At 42.3% G+C, this 12,416-nt stretch overlaps 1 protein-coding gene across 4 annotated transcripts in view; it reads left to right on the top strand.

The window, feature by feature from the left end:
• tbxas1 (thromboxane A synthase 1 (platelet)) overlaps positions 1 to 12,416 on the top strand; it is a 232,902-nt gene that overhangs the window by 65,454 nt on the left and 155,032 nt on the right. For all 4 annotated transcript variants that reach the window (XM_072552486.1, XM_072552484.1, XM_072552485.1 and 1 more), the window contains one exon: positions 9,057 to 9,109. In XM_072552486.1, coding sequence (XP_072408587.1) covers positions 9,057 to 9,109 — 53 coding nt within the window. The remainder of the gene's footprint in view (positions 1 to 9,056; positions 9,110 to 12,416) is intronic.

The following is a 12,416-nucleotide window of genomic DNA, read 5'->3' as shown; positions in this document are numbered from 1 at the left end:
AGGGCATTAGAATGACAATGCACTTTGGCTGTCTGGACTGCCATTGTGGCATTCTGCAGTATGCCAGGTGTCTCTCATGTTTGTAGTCTGCTACATGTTTTGTACATGGTTCAGCAAGGAGGAGTGACCTTTGAAGAGATGGAGTTGGTGATGAAATGAAGTTTTGTGTCGTCGGAGGAGGACTTGGGAGAGAATGTGGAAAGACATGTGCCAGGAGAACCATCTGCTCCGTGAGATGCTTCTGATGACCACCCCCCCCCTCGCCCCCCGATGTAACCAAACTTATGGTGTCACAACAATGTCTTTCCTGGAAGCCATTATTGCTGGGTGCTCTGATTTAGCAAAAGTTCAACTGATGAATGGGAAAGCATGACAGACTAACCATGTACCTAGGTAAGCAGCAAGCTTGCACAGGAAATACAACCGTGAATCTTAACAATACAATCTAAATATTATGGACATATAGACTGCTGTGGAGTCAAAAGGTGTGGTGTTGGAAAAGCACAACTAGTCAGGCAACATCTGAGGAGCAGGAGAGTTGATGTTTCGAGCATAAACTCTTCATCAGGAATGTGGGGGTGGGAGGGGGACCCAATGGGGCTGAGAGATAATTGGGAGAGGGCTGGGGCAAGGTAGTTGGGAATGCGATAGGTGGATGAAGGTGGGGGAGAAAGTGATAGATCGAAGAGGAGTGTGGAGCAGATAGGTGAGAAGGAAGATGGACAAGCATGACAGTTCAAGAGGGCGGTGCTGAGTTGGAGGGTTGGATCTGGGATAGGGAGGGGAGATGAGGAAACTGGTGAAATCGACATTGATTCCGTGTGGTTGGAGGGTCCCCAGCGAAAGATGAGGTGTTCTTCCTCCAGTTGTTGGGTGGTTAGGATTTGGTGGTGCAGGAGGCCCAGGACTTGCATGTTCTTGGCAGAGTGGGAGGGGGAGTTGAAGTGGTCGGCCACAGGGTGGTGGGGTTGTTTAGTGCGTGTGTCCTGGAGACCTGTCATTGAAGAGAAACTCATGTATTATGTGTACACCTTTGCTGGTTTTCAGTGCAAAGTTAATAAAACCAATCCTCACCTGATATTAAAGAATAATTTATTTACATAGTGAACCTTACTTACTGGTGATATGCAACTTTTGCGTAACACTGCAGTGGCCCACTTAGTTCTCAAACCCGCACAGTGTCCTCTTCATTCCTTCACTCCTGCTCTGCTATCAATTGTTGCCTTGGAGGAGATGAGGCAAGGGATTCATTGAATCTGAGAATGATAAAATTTATGACGTATTTAGGCTATAAACCAATGCTGGAAAATGGGATTCGAATAGTACGGACATGATGGGCCGAAGGTCCTTTTTCTGTACTGTAGACCTTTAAAATAGTGAGATATATATGTTTTAGATCCAAGGTAACTAAATAATGCATGTAAGAAATGCCCACAGAAGATTCCTATCATGGAAGAGCTTATTTGCAAATAGGCAGATGCCAAGCATTTTTTTCAATCTCAGTGGCAAGAACGGGCATTAATCTATGCATCTTTCCCTGGAATTAAAGGTACTGAAAAGTTTTTGAAGACATTTTGGTAATATTCTTTTCTCTGATTACCATTTGGATTATCCATCAGCCACAATATATCCCAACAACATGTGGACTGTATCATTCATAGTCTATTGGGTTGACTCTTTATTGCAGATGACATGTCTCCAAAGAACTAAATATGAACATGACACACACCCTTAACAGTCAGCTCATGACAGTGGCAGGAACCAAGGACTTGTTTCCAACAGTAGAAGATGTCAAATTGACGTGAGCCAAATCAATGTCTTTGGTTCAATTATACAAGTATGAGAACTGATCCCCAAAATATACACAGAAGGTGCTTAAACTGGAAAACAAGAGTCTACACCTGAAAAAAGTGTCTCAGGCTCTGCAGCTTTATATGCCCTTGTATTTTGCAGTTTGTGACCAAGGTGCCTCCTGTTTGAGATCATCTCAAAAAAAACACACAATATGTAAAGCAAGAGTGATTCATTCCCGATACTAGATCTGGACCATATCTGGGATTAATTCATGGGCATGTTAATGACCCTGAGAATTAGGTTGGCATTAACTTCTTCTGTGACAAATTCAATAATAATTTTTTTTCAAAGATTTAGTATGGATGCTTGATTACCACAAATTAATGACTGCTTTTGTGTCTATAATATAGCTTTCAATTCAGAGAGTTTTAGAAAAGGCACAAAGAACAGTACAGCACAGGAACAGGCCTACGATCCACTATGCCAACTCACAACACCTTTCAACACTAAATATATTTTGCCTCTGTGCGGTCTGTATCCTTCTCTTCCCTGAAAATTCATGTATCTGTCAAGATGCCTCTTAAATGTTGCTGTTGTATCCACCTTCACCACCTCCTCTGGCAGCTCATTCCAGGCAATCACCCTGTGTGTAAAAAATGTACCTTTCATGTCTTCTTTAAATTTTTACCCTTTTACGTTAAACCTATGTTTTTTTCATAATTCACCTTTCAACCCTGGAAGAAGACTCTGACTATCCATTCTATCCGTGCCTCTCATGATTTTGTAAACTTCTATCGGGTCACTCCTCAGCCTCTGATGTTCAAGTGAGAGCAAACCAAATTTGATCAATCTTTCCTCATAGCGAATACCTTTCAAATTGCGTTATATCCTGGTTAAACCGTTTCTGTACCCTCTCCAAACCTCCACATCATCCTGGTAGTGTGGTGACCAGAACAGTACACAGTATTCCAAACGTGGTGAATCAAAGAAAGCATATGCCTGTTTGACCACCTTATCCACTTATGTTATCACTTCCAGGAAACTGTAGAATTGTGTGCATAGATTCCTCTGTATGTTAATGCTTCTAAGGGTTCAACCGTATCCTGTATATTTCCTTCCTGCATTAGACCTTCTGAAATGCATCACCTCATATTTGTCCAGATTAAACTCCACACATCATTTGTCCACACCTCTTGCCTTTCAAGGGAAGAGTAATAGTGCTGAGAGGTTGTTGGATTTGCCACCTGAGTAAGGAAGAGCCTGAAATCGACAGAGAGCTCAGACAAATAATGTCCAGGCTGCCTCCAGTATTTCTGAAGATATCCTGCCAGGTCCCCGTTCCAGAATGCCAGAGGAAATATCATGCGCAGCATAAAAATATGATGAGGGTGGAGGATTATGAACCATAGTCTGATGATGGAATGGGATTTGACCACTATCTAAAACAACCTGACCAGTTGCAACAAGAGTGATATTGATGGTACACAGCCTGACCTGCGAAAAAACTAGGCTGAACCGATGCACTAGGATTTTGATATGTACATGAGGAATCCCGTGGACAGCTGTCCAAATCCTGTAAACTGGAATACGACAGGTCTTTCTGGGAGAATGTGCATTTCGTTAAAATGAATTGGCTATAATGCGATTGATGAATTCTGGATGCTGTTTGGATAACGCAAACTTTCTACTGAATGGGTATAGCAATTTTCCATAGCAATCTTGTACATTGCAATTTTCTATAATGGTTTTCTATAGCGTGGGGTTGCAGAGGAATGCACTTGTCACGTTATAGCAGAACAACTTGTATGCTTAAAACGTTGGATGATGTTGTAAGCTTTAAGCTGTTCGTGTTCATTGTTGGGGAGTTGACATAGACAATGTGCAGAATCCACACAACCAGTCGCCCAAGGGTCCCTGGCGCTGAGAGGAAGCAGTGCTAACCGCTAAGCTACCATGCTGCCCCAAAACCTAGCCTTTTTCACTTAATGCCAGGGTTCCAGTGCTCCTTGTGAAATTCAGCCCAAGGAATCAGTGAAAGAAGGAAACGAAAAGGTTAAAATCGTAGAATGGGAATCTGATATTTTTAAAATTGAATAGAATAAGAGGCTTATCGTGGCTGGCCAAAATGTGGACTTACGAATATGCATCCTCCTGTAAATCCAAAGTGTGCAGAAGACTGCAGCCTATATATTGGACTACTTAATACAGTCACATGGTTACTTCAAGTTCAGTGGCCATCCATCTGTGTCACACACCAAGCAAGTGTTCTTTGTAGCTAATCCTTTCAGGTTTTAACCACTGATCATCTAATTTTATTTGTAATCTGGGTCCAGTTTTATTTGCTGGGCAGTTATTGTATCCTTATTGTTCTCTGTGTGTCTGCTTTATGAAAGAAATTAGAGGATTTATATTTGGTTGAGTCAGCAGAAAAACCTTACAGATCTAAAACCAGTTAATCCGCACTGGATTAAACCTGACATACATATTGCGCATAGTGATCACACCTTTCACCTTCATCTCTCCCTCACTGCTACGCCATTATCCTTTTGGAAATCTACAGCCTCAAAACCTTTCCTGTCTCAAAATACTCCATTGTATTTGATGTCATCAGAATTCAATGTCCGCTCCTTCACCAAATGCTGTAATTCCTTCCACTGATCTCAGCAAACTATTCTCACATCTCAATGAAATGACTTTATGGACCCACTTCTTGATTTCATATCTCTTCAGAGCCACACCCTGGCTCCATCACCTCCTTCAACCACCTGACCACCACAGATATCCTCTGCTGCTCTTGCAAAGATCCAGTGGGTAGTGATTGGAATCGGGTGACCTCATTGACCACAAGGTTCTTGGTTGGGATTGTTAATCTGGGGCAATCAGGAAAGCCTTAGCTGACCAATATAACCAGGAGATCACACAGCATTGCCCTTTGATGTCAAGGGCACTGCTTGTCACTGGCCACTTGAGTGCTTCTTTGCTTCCTGGTAGTGAAAATTGAATAAAGATTTGTACAGCTGGTGTCTTTCACTGTGCCTCACAACTGCACACACAACATGGGTGCAGGGGAAAAATAAGCACTGCCACAGTTAGGCGGTAGGGTGGGGGTTAGAAAAAGAGTGTCAGGCATTCTGTAAAAAAAAAGACAGAGGTGTCTATATGAAAGAGAAAAAAGAAAAAAAGTAATAACCAGGAGATTAGAATCTCCTCGGTTGAGGATTGACATCAAGCTGGCTGACCACAAACGGTGTACTGTGCAATAGTAAATAAGGGGTGACTTGGTGACAGGACCCAGCTTCTGTGCAGTTATTTCACAGTGGTATAATAGTAATGTCACTAGATGAGTAATCTAGAGCCCCAGGCTAATATTCTGGGGACATGGGTTCAGATCTCACTATGGCTGATGATGAAGTTTGAGTTCAGTTAAAATTTGGAAAAAAAAGTAGTGACCACTGTCGATTGTTGTAAAACTGTCTGATTCACTAATGTTTTTTAGGAAAGGAAATTTGTGTTCCATCCCTAATCTGGCCTACATGTGTCCCCAGACCGGCAGCAAAGTAATTGGCCCTTAACAATTACGAATGGGCAATAAATGTTGGCTTAGCCAGCGATGCACGTAATCCAAGAAAGAATAAAAAGCATGCTATTTTGTTTCTTGTTTCACATCTCCTCCACAATGCCTGCTTCCCTCTGTGCACATCTCATTTGGACCTTGATTTCTGCCATGTCTATGCTGCACACTTAGCCCTGAGCTTGAATGTCATGGGTATTTGTCAAATTCCAGAGGTTGTAACTTAAAATCTCAGCTCACATACAAGTGTATAAAACCATAAGATGTGAGAACAGGATTAGGCTATTCCAGATATCGTTCAATCCTCCAGACGGATGGAAGATGGTGGTGGAGTAGGGTCTCTGACCCCGGGGTTCATCTGCCACATCCACTCTTTTTATTTTTTTCTCTTCTTTTTTTTTCTTTTTCTTTCTTCTATTTTACTTCCTTCCTTTTGAAGAATTCAGTCGTGATGGCGAGTGGGCCCAGCATGGATTATTGGTGGCAGCAGACACTGGTTTGGGTTCATGGCAACATCTGCGTCCAGCAGATTCAAGGAGGCAGGGGTGGAGTTGGGCTTGGGCCCAGTATGAGTACCAGCAGCATTGGCAGCGGCTGCAACAGCAAGCTGGGCCCAAAGCAGACTCATGGTGATGGTAGAGTTGAATTTGGGCTGGTCCAGTACCAAGCGACATGGGTGGCAGCTGCATTGGCAAGGTCCAGCGAGGATTCGTAGTGGTGAGGGTGAGTTTGAGCTGCAGAGTGGCAACTTCTATTCCAGTGGCTTGGCGAAGGGGCTCGTGCTTGGCCACCAGGCCTAAGGCCCATGACCGAGCACTTAACAAGATGGACTGTAAAGTTGAACACTCTTTCTTCTTTATTTTTCTGCCTTTATATTCTCTGTTTTGATTTATTTTTCTGTGCTTTAATATGGTGCCAGAGAGTGGCGACACTATACAACACTTTTCACTGTATTTTGTAACAAATACAATAAATAAATCAAATTAAATCAAAAGATAATGGCTAGTCTGTTCATCCTCATCTCCACTTTCCTGCCTTTTCCCTCATAGTCCTCGATTCCTTGACTTCAGCCTTGAATCTACTTAATGATCCAGCCTTGACAGCCTCTGTGGTGAAGAATTCCACAGCTTTAGCACCCTCTGAGAGATGAAATTCCTCCTCATCCTAGTCTTAAATAAACAAACGCTATGCTGTCTGGTCATAGACTTTCCCACAAGGGGAATTATCACTCCACATCTACACTGTCAAATCCTGAAGAATGTTATGTTTTTCAATAGGATAGCCTTTGTGAGTTATGCACGAGGACCCCTAAATCCATCTGTACTGCAGCTTTCTGTAGCCTTTCTCCATTTAGATAACATTTAACTCCTGTATTCGTCCTGTCACAGTACATAACCTGATATTTTCCCACACTATGTTCAATCTGCTGCGTTTTTGCTGCCTCATTTAACCTGTCTATATCCTGCTACAGACTCTCTGTGTCATCCTCACTGTTTGCCTTACCGCCTCTTTTTCTGTCATATAGTCCATTAGCTTCTATGATCGTAATAATTGCGGTTCCAGAACTGATCCCTGCAGCACTCCAGTAGTTACAGGTTACCATCCGAGAAATGCCCCCTTAACTTCCCCTTAACTAATCTTCCATTAGTTAGCCAATCCTCTTTCCTTGGTAATCTAATATATTCTTTGTGACGGATTCTAACTCTTTCCCAATCGTAGATGTTAAGCTACTTGGCCTAGAGTTATTTGTCTTTGTCTCCTTCCCTGGTTGATTAAGGTTCAAGTAATGTGCTTGACTGTTGAAAGAGCTGAATTTCAATTGAGGTGTTAAATCAAATCCTTGTAAAAAAAGAAAATCCCACCGTGCTGCTTTGAAGAAGTGGAGGGGTGTTTGTCCTGATGTTCTAGCCCATACTTAGGGCTCAACCCCCACAGCAAAAACAACAGGTTCTCAGAGCATTCATACACTACTGTTAGTGGAAGCTTGTTCTGTAAATTGACAGCCATATTTTCAAAAGTGATTCCACTTCAAAAACAATTAATTATCAAAGTGCTTTAGGATGTCCTGTGGTTATGAAAAGTGCAACATAAACGCAAATGTTTCTTTTCTTTCCAGGAACCTTTTGAATGAATGACTGAATTAGCATTATTGTCGCATATACTCAATGTGTACAGTGAAAAGTTTATGTATGTTGCCACTTACATCACCATCTCATGTACAGCTTCTTTAGTTAACATGATCTTAGAAAATAGAGAAGTAAAATGTCCAGAACTGCAGAAATAAATGTTCAGAACAACAGTCTTTCAACCCATACCATTGCTGGCACCTAGATGCCAGGCTGCACCATGCTGGCTCTAGACTGCACCAGGCTTCATCTTGAAGATCGTGAGTCTGGGAGATCGCTTCAGACCGCCATGCGGGGACAAAAGAATGCCATGCCGGACTGAGAGAACATCACGCCAGGCTGGGAGATCAACATGGAAGGCTGCTGTGCCAGGTTGGGAGGTCACAATGCCATGCCGGGAGGCCACCATGCCAGGCTGGGAGTTGTCGATGGAAGGCCAGGAGTCTTCGTCAGAGGCCGAGAGTTGTTGACTGAAGGCATGGAGGCTAGTAGTCGTCTGAGGCTGAGAGAGAAGAAGGTTAAAAACACTGATAAGAAAAGAAGAACAGGTGGAGCGGACGGTCTCCAGCCTAAGTGTCCTACTCTGCCATCATTTCAAACTCTTAACTGCTTGTAAGAGATTCTATACCCTGAGTTTAAAAAATCCAGGATAGGACTTTTAACTGTCCCTCCTCCCACCACTGATCTTTGATTGAGTTTGGTGCCATGATTTCTCCTCTGTGGTTTTCTATGTATTTTCTCTTCCCTCAATAGCTTGCAAAACAGTCATTACTTTCCTGAAGCTGATAGAAGCCCAAAGTGGAGTAGCTAGAGTGAATTTAGGTATAATAATCACCATTGTCCAGCAGCTGTTGTGAAGGCTTCTAGTTGTAGTCTTGAACTTGAATCTGGGATCTCCTGCTCTATTTTCTTTTTCTAACAAAAACAGAAGGCAATGTCTCCTAGTCGAGAGGACTTTCCCTGCAGTACACTGGCTGTGTGGGCTAGCTAGCTCAGAGTTAGTCCCCTGAACTGAGGAGATTGTAATCTCCTGAGTTTTTTCCTTAAACCCCTACACTTCTACCAAACAGCGGCAGTGCTTATTTCTCTCCTGCTTTGTTTAATTAATTTACCAATTATAAGCTGAATTACTGGGGAAATTAGTAAAATAATGTGGCACAGTGGCTCAGTGGTTAGCACAGTTGCCTCACAGCACTGGGGTCGCGGGTTCGATTCCAGCCTGTATGGAGTTTGCACCTTTTCCCAGTGTCTGTGTGGGTTTCGTCTGGGTGCTCTGCTTTCCTCCCACTTCCCCAAGATATGCAGATTAGATGGATTGGCCATGCTAAATTGCCCCATAGTATCCAGAGATATGTAGGCTGGGTGGATTAGTCATGGGAAATACAGAGATGTGGGGTGGGCCTGGTGAGTGCTCTTCAGAAGGTTGATATGGACTAAATGGGCCGAATAACCTCCTTCCACACAGCCATGATTCTGTGATGGTTAGGCTTGTTTTTAATGCTAATCTGCACATTTGCATTATTATTATTTTCAATTCTCATGAAATTATTGTTGTTTCCAACCAGGGCTTTTTCGAGGGCCTACAGGAGTTGGTCGAGAAGTATGGTCAAGTTTGTGGGTAAGCAGACTATTACCATCTAAATGTTATCACTACTCTGACCTCCTGTGGAAAGCAGGATGGAAGATTCTGACATTGATCAGGAGAAATGTCTTTAACCAGTAAATGATTAGATTGTGAATATATGAAATAGGAACAGGAACTGATTGTAAACTCAGGTCTATTTTGTTACTGGCCCCCATAGCCCCCAAGGTTAGCAACCCCTCAGAGAAGAAATTCTTCCTGAAATACCTCTTAAATGGGAGACCCCTTATGTGGAACCCTTTATCACAAAAAGCAATTCAGGTGGTTTGTCTATTTAAAGGAAAGATTAAAAACAAAAGGTGAGGTCCAGGCTCCAATGATGAGGAAATGTAAGCTTTTGAAACAAAAGGATATGGCAACATTCTAGGGCAATTATTTTGATAATGACATCTAGAGTGGGACAGTAAGGGATAGAGTGAACAAGCAGAATGCAGTAGAAAACAAAGTCAAAAGGGAGAAAAATAGTAAAAAGACAAAATCAATGGCCCTTTAATTAATTAAATTTAATTAAATGCATGAAGTGATCACAATAAAATAAATGAATTAACTTCACAAGTTAGTGGTAAGCACTGATGCCTCAAAGCACCAGGGACTCAGGTTTGATTCCACCCTTGGGCAAATGTTTGTGTGGAATTTGCATATCATCCGTGTCTACTGTGCTCCGATATCCTCCCACAGTCCAAAGGTGCGCAGGTTAGGTGGCTTGGCTGTGATAAATTGCTCTGTAGTGTCTAGGGATGTTCAGGTTAGACAGATCAGTCATGGGAAATACAGGGTTATGTGGAAGGGTGGAAAGCTGTGTCCAGCTTTTCCAGCACCACTCTAAGCTAGACTCTGATCTCTAGCATGTGTAGTCCTTACTTTTGCCAATGTTATTCCGAGGGTCGGTGCAGACTTGATGGACCAAATAGCCTCTTTTCTCATTGTGGGGATTCTGTGATTAATGTATATGATCGGAAATCCATTTCAGAGATAAGGTTACAAGGAGGTTAAAGTTGTGACCTACATAGTTGGCAATATGTGACTTTTCAAAAAGACAGACAGGAAGGATGCTGGTTCTGGAGGTGGAATAAGTACAATCAGTTGATGTAGGATCTTTTATGGATTGAGGCAAGAAATAATAAAGGTAAAAAGATACTAGTGGGAATAGTCTATGAACGTCTTAACAATTGTTGTTCTGTGAAATACAGAATAAGTCAGGAGATAGTGAGGGCATGTCTAAAAGGCAGTGCTGTAATTATGGGTGATTTTAATTTTCAAATAGATTGAGAAAGTCGGATTGGCAGAGGTGGTCATGAGGAAAATATTATTATGTATTTGGGACACTTTTCTGGAACAGTATGTTGTGCATCCAACCAGTGATTAAGCTATTTTAGATCTGCTGTGTACACTGAGCTAGGTTTAGTAAATTATCTCAGAATAAGAGATCCCCTCGAGAACAGTGGCCATAACACAGTAGAATCTGGCATTCAGTTTGAGAGCGAGAAATGTCAGTCCGAAACAACTGTGCCAAACTTAAATAAAAGTAACTGCATAGGGATGAGGGCTAAGTTGGCGAGATTGGACTGGGAAGGGAGTTTAGCAGAAATGATGGTTGAGGGACAATGGAAGACTTTTAAGAAACTGTATTGTGACTTATAGCAAAGATGTACCCCAGAGAAGAAGGATTCTAAGAAAGGGACAAACCAGCCATCGTTAATCAAGGAAGTTAAGGAAAAACATTCAATGTGGCAAACTCAGAGATAAACCAGAGAACTGTAGAAGTAATAGTAGGCAACAAAAGATGATTGAAAGAAATTGAGAAAATGAAATTTGTTGAGAGCATACTATCATTGAGATCATAACAGTCAATAAGAGCTTCTTTAAATATATTAAAAGGAATAGAGAGGTCAAAGTGTCACATATCTTTTTGAGATGGCTGCTCCCATCTGCCAATTATTACCCCCCCCCCCCCCCCCCCCAGGTGCTGGAAAACCATTCAACTTTAAATTCCGTAGTGGAGCCCTGTTTCCATATGTTCTTAAAGTGTGGCCAAGATGAAGGATGGGAAAAATTCTGGCTGTAATAGGCTGCTCCTTTTTTGAGAAATTTTAGTTGTTGAGGTGACTTTCGTGAATTCCAGGAGGAGCAGTTTTATATGCTGTTGCATTGTTTTGGAACTTTGGAGAAAAAAAAAGTCAAAACAACGGCACTTTTAAAAAGGGAGAAGGACAAACAAGGCAGCACACTGACAGGTCAGCGCAGAAGAGAGAGAAAGAAAGAAACTGACACAGCAGTGAATCTGTGCAGTTACTGCCTTTGCTGTTTGAATTTATGGAGTGCATCTAGGAAAACTTAACAAACAGCGAAGTTCACAACTGATCTTGGAGAACCTGTTTGGGAGAGGTCACAGCACAGAAACAGAAAAGTGAATAGTTTGAAATACAGGCTTGCTGTAAATCTACAATAGTGAGTAGAGTGGGTTCTTTCCTGATTATATGTATTATTGAGATATGTCTCTGAAGTCATAAGTATAAAGTTAGCCTGGAGTAGTAGTTTGTAGAAGAATAAGACTGTGCTATTTTGTGGGTCTGTAGATTGGAAGAAGCAAAAATGTCCCTTAGCAGAGTGATATGCTGCTCTTGTTGGATGTGGGAGTTCAGGGAGAGTTGACGTGTTACTGCGGATTATATCCGCAACAACTGCCTTTGGCTGCGAATCCTATCAGATCGAATGGATCAGTTGGATGCAATGCAAAATTTACAGGAGCAAGGGGGTTTGAGGATGGCAGTTATAGGAAGGGGGAAAAGCTGCAGATACAGTCAGATAGATGGGTTAACTCGATCAGATAGATGGGTTAACTCGATCAGATAGATGGGTTAACTCGGTCAGATAGATGGGTTAACTCCAGGAAAGGTAGGCAGGTAGTACAGGAGTCTTCTGTGGCTGGCCCTATTTCAAATCAGTATGCTGTTTTGGAAAATGCCGATAGTGATGGATTCTCAGGGGGATATAACATGGACAGCCAAGATTCTGGAATCAAGACAGGCTGTAATGTAATGAGGGGTACATCAGATTCCAAGCAATCAATTCTGTTCGTGGACTCTCTAGTCAGAGGCACAGATAGATTTTTCTGCGGCCAGCAGGGAAAAATCAGAATGGTGTGTTGTCTCCCTGGTGCCAGGATCAAGGAAGCTTCAGAGAGGCCGCAGAATGTTCTCAAAGGGGAGAGAGACCAGCAGGAGGTCATTGTACACATTGGAACCAATAACATAGGAAGGGAAAAGGATGCGATTCTGAAGGG

Source organism: Chiloscyllium punctatum, chromosome 32 (assembly GCF_047496795.1).
Source record: "Chiloscyllium punctatum isolate Juve2018m chromosome 32, sChiPun1.3, whole genome shotgun sequence".
Taxonomy (NCBI): domain Eukaryota; kingdom Metazoa; phylum Chordata; class Chondrichthyes; order Orectolobiformes; family Hemiscylliidae; genus Chiloscyllium; species Chiloscyllium punctatum.
Note: the sequence above shows the minus strand (reverse complement) of the source record. Positions and strands in the feature narration are given on the sequence as shown.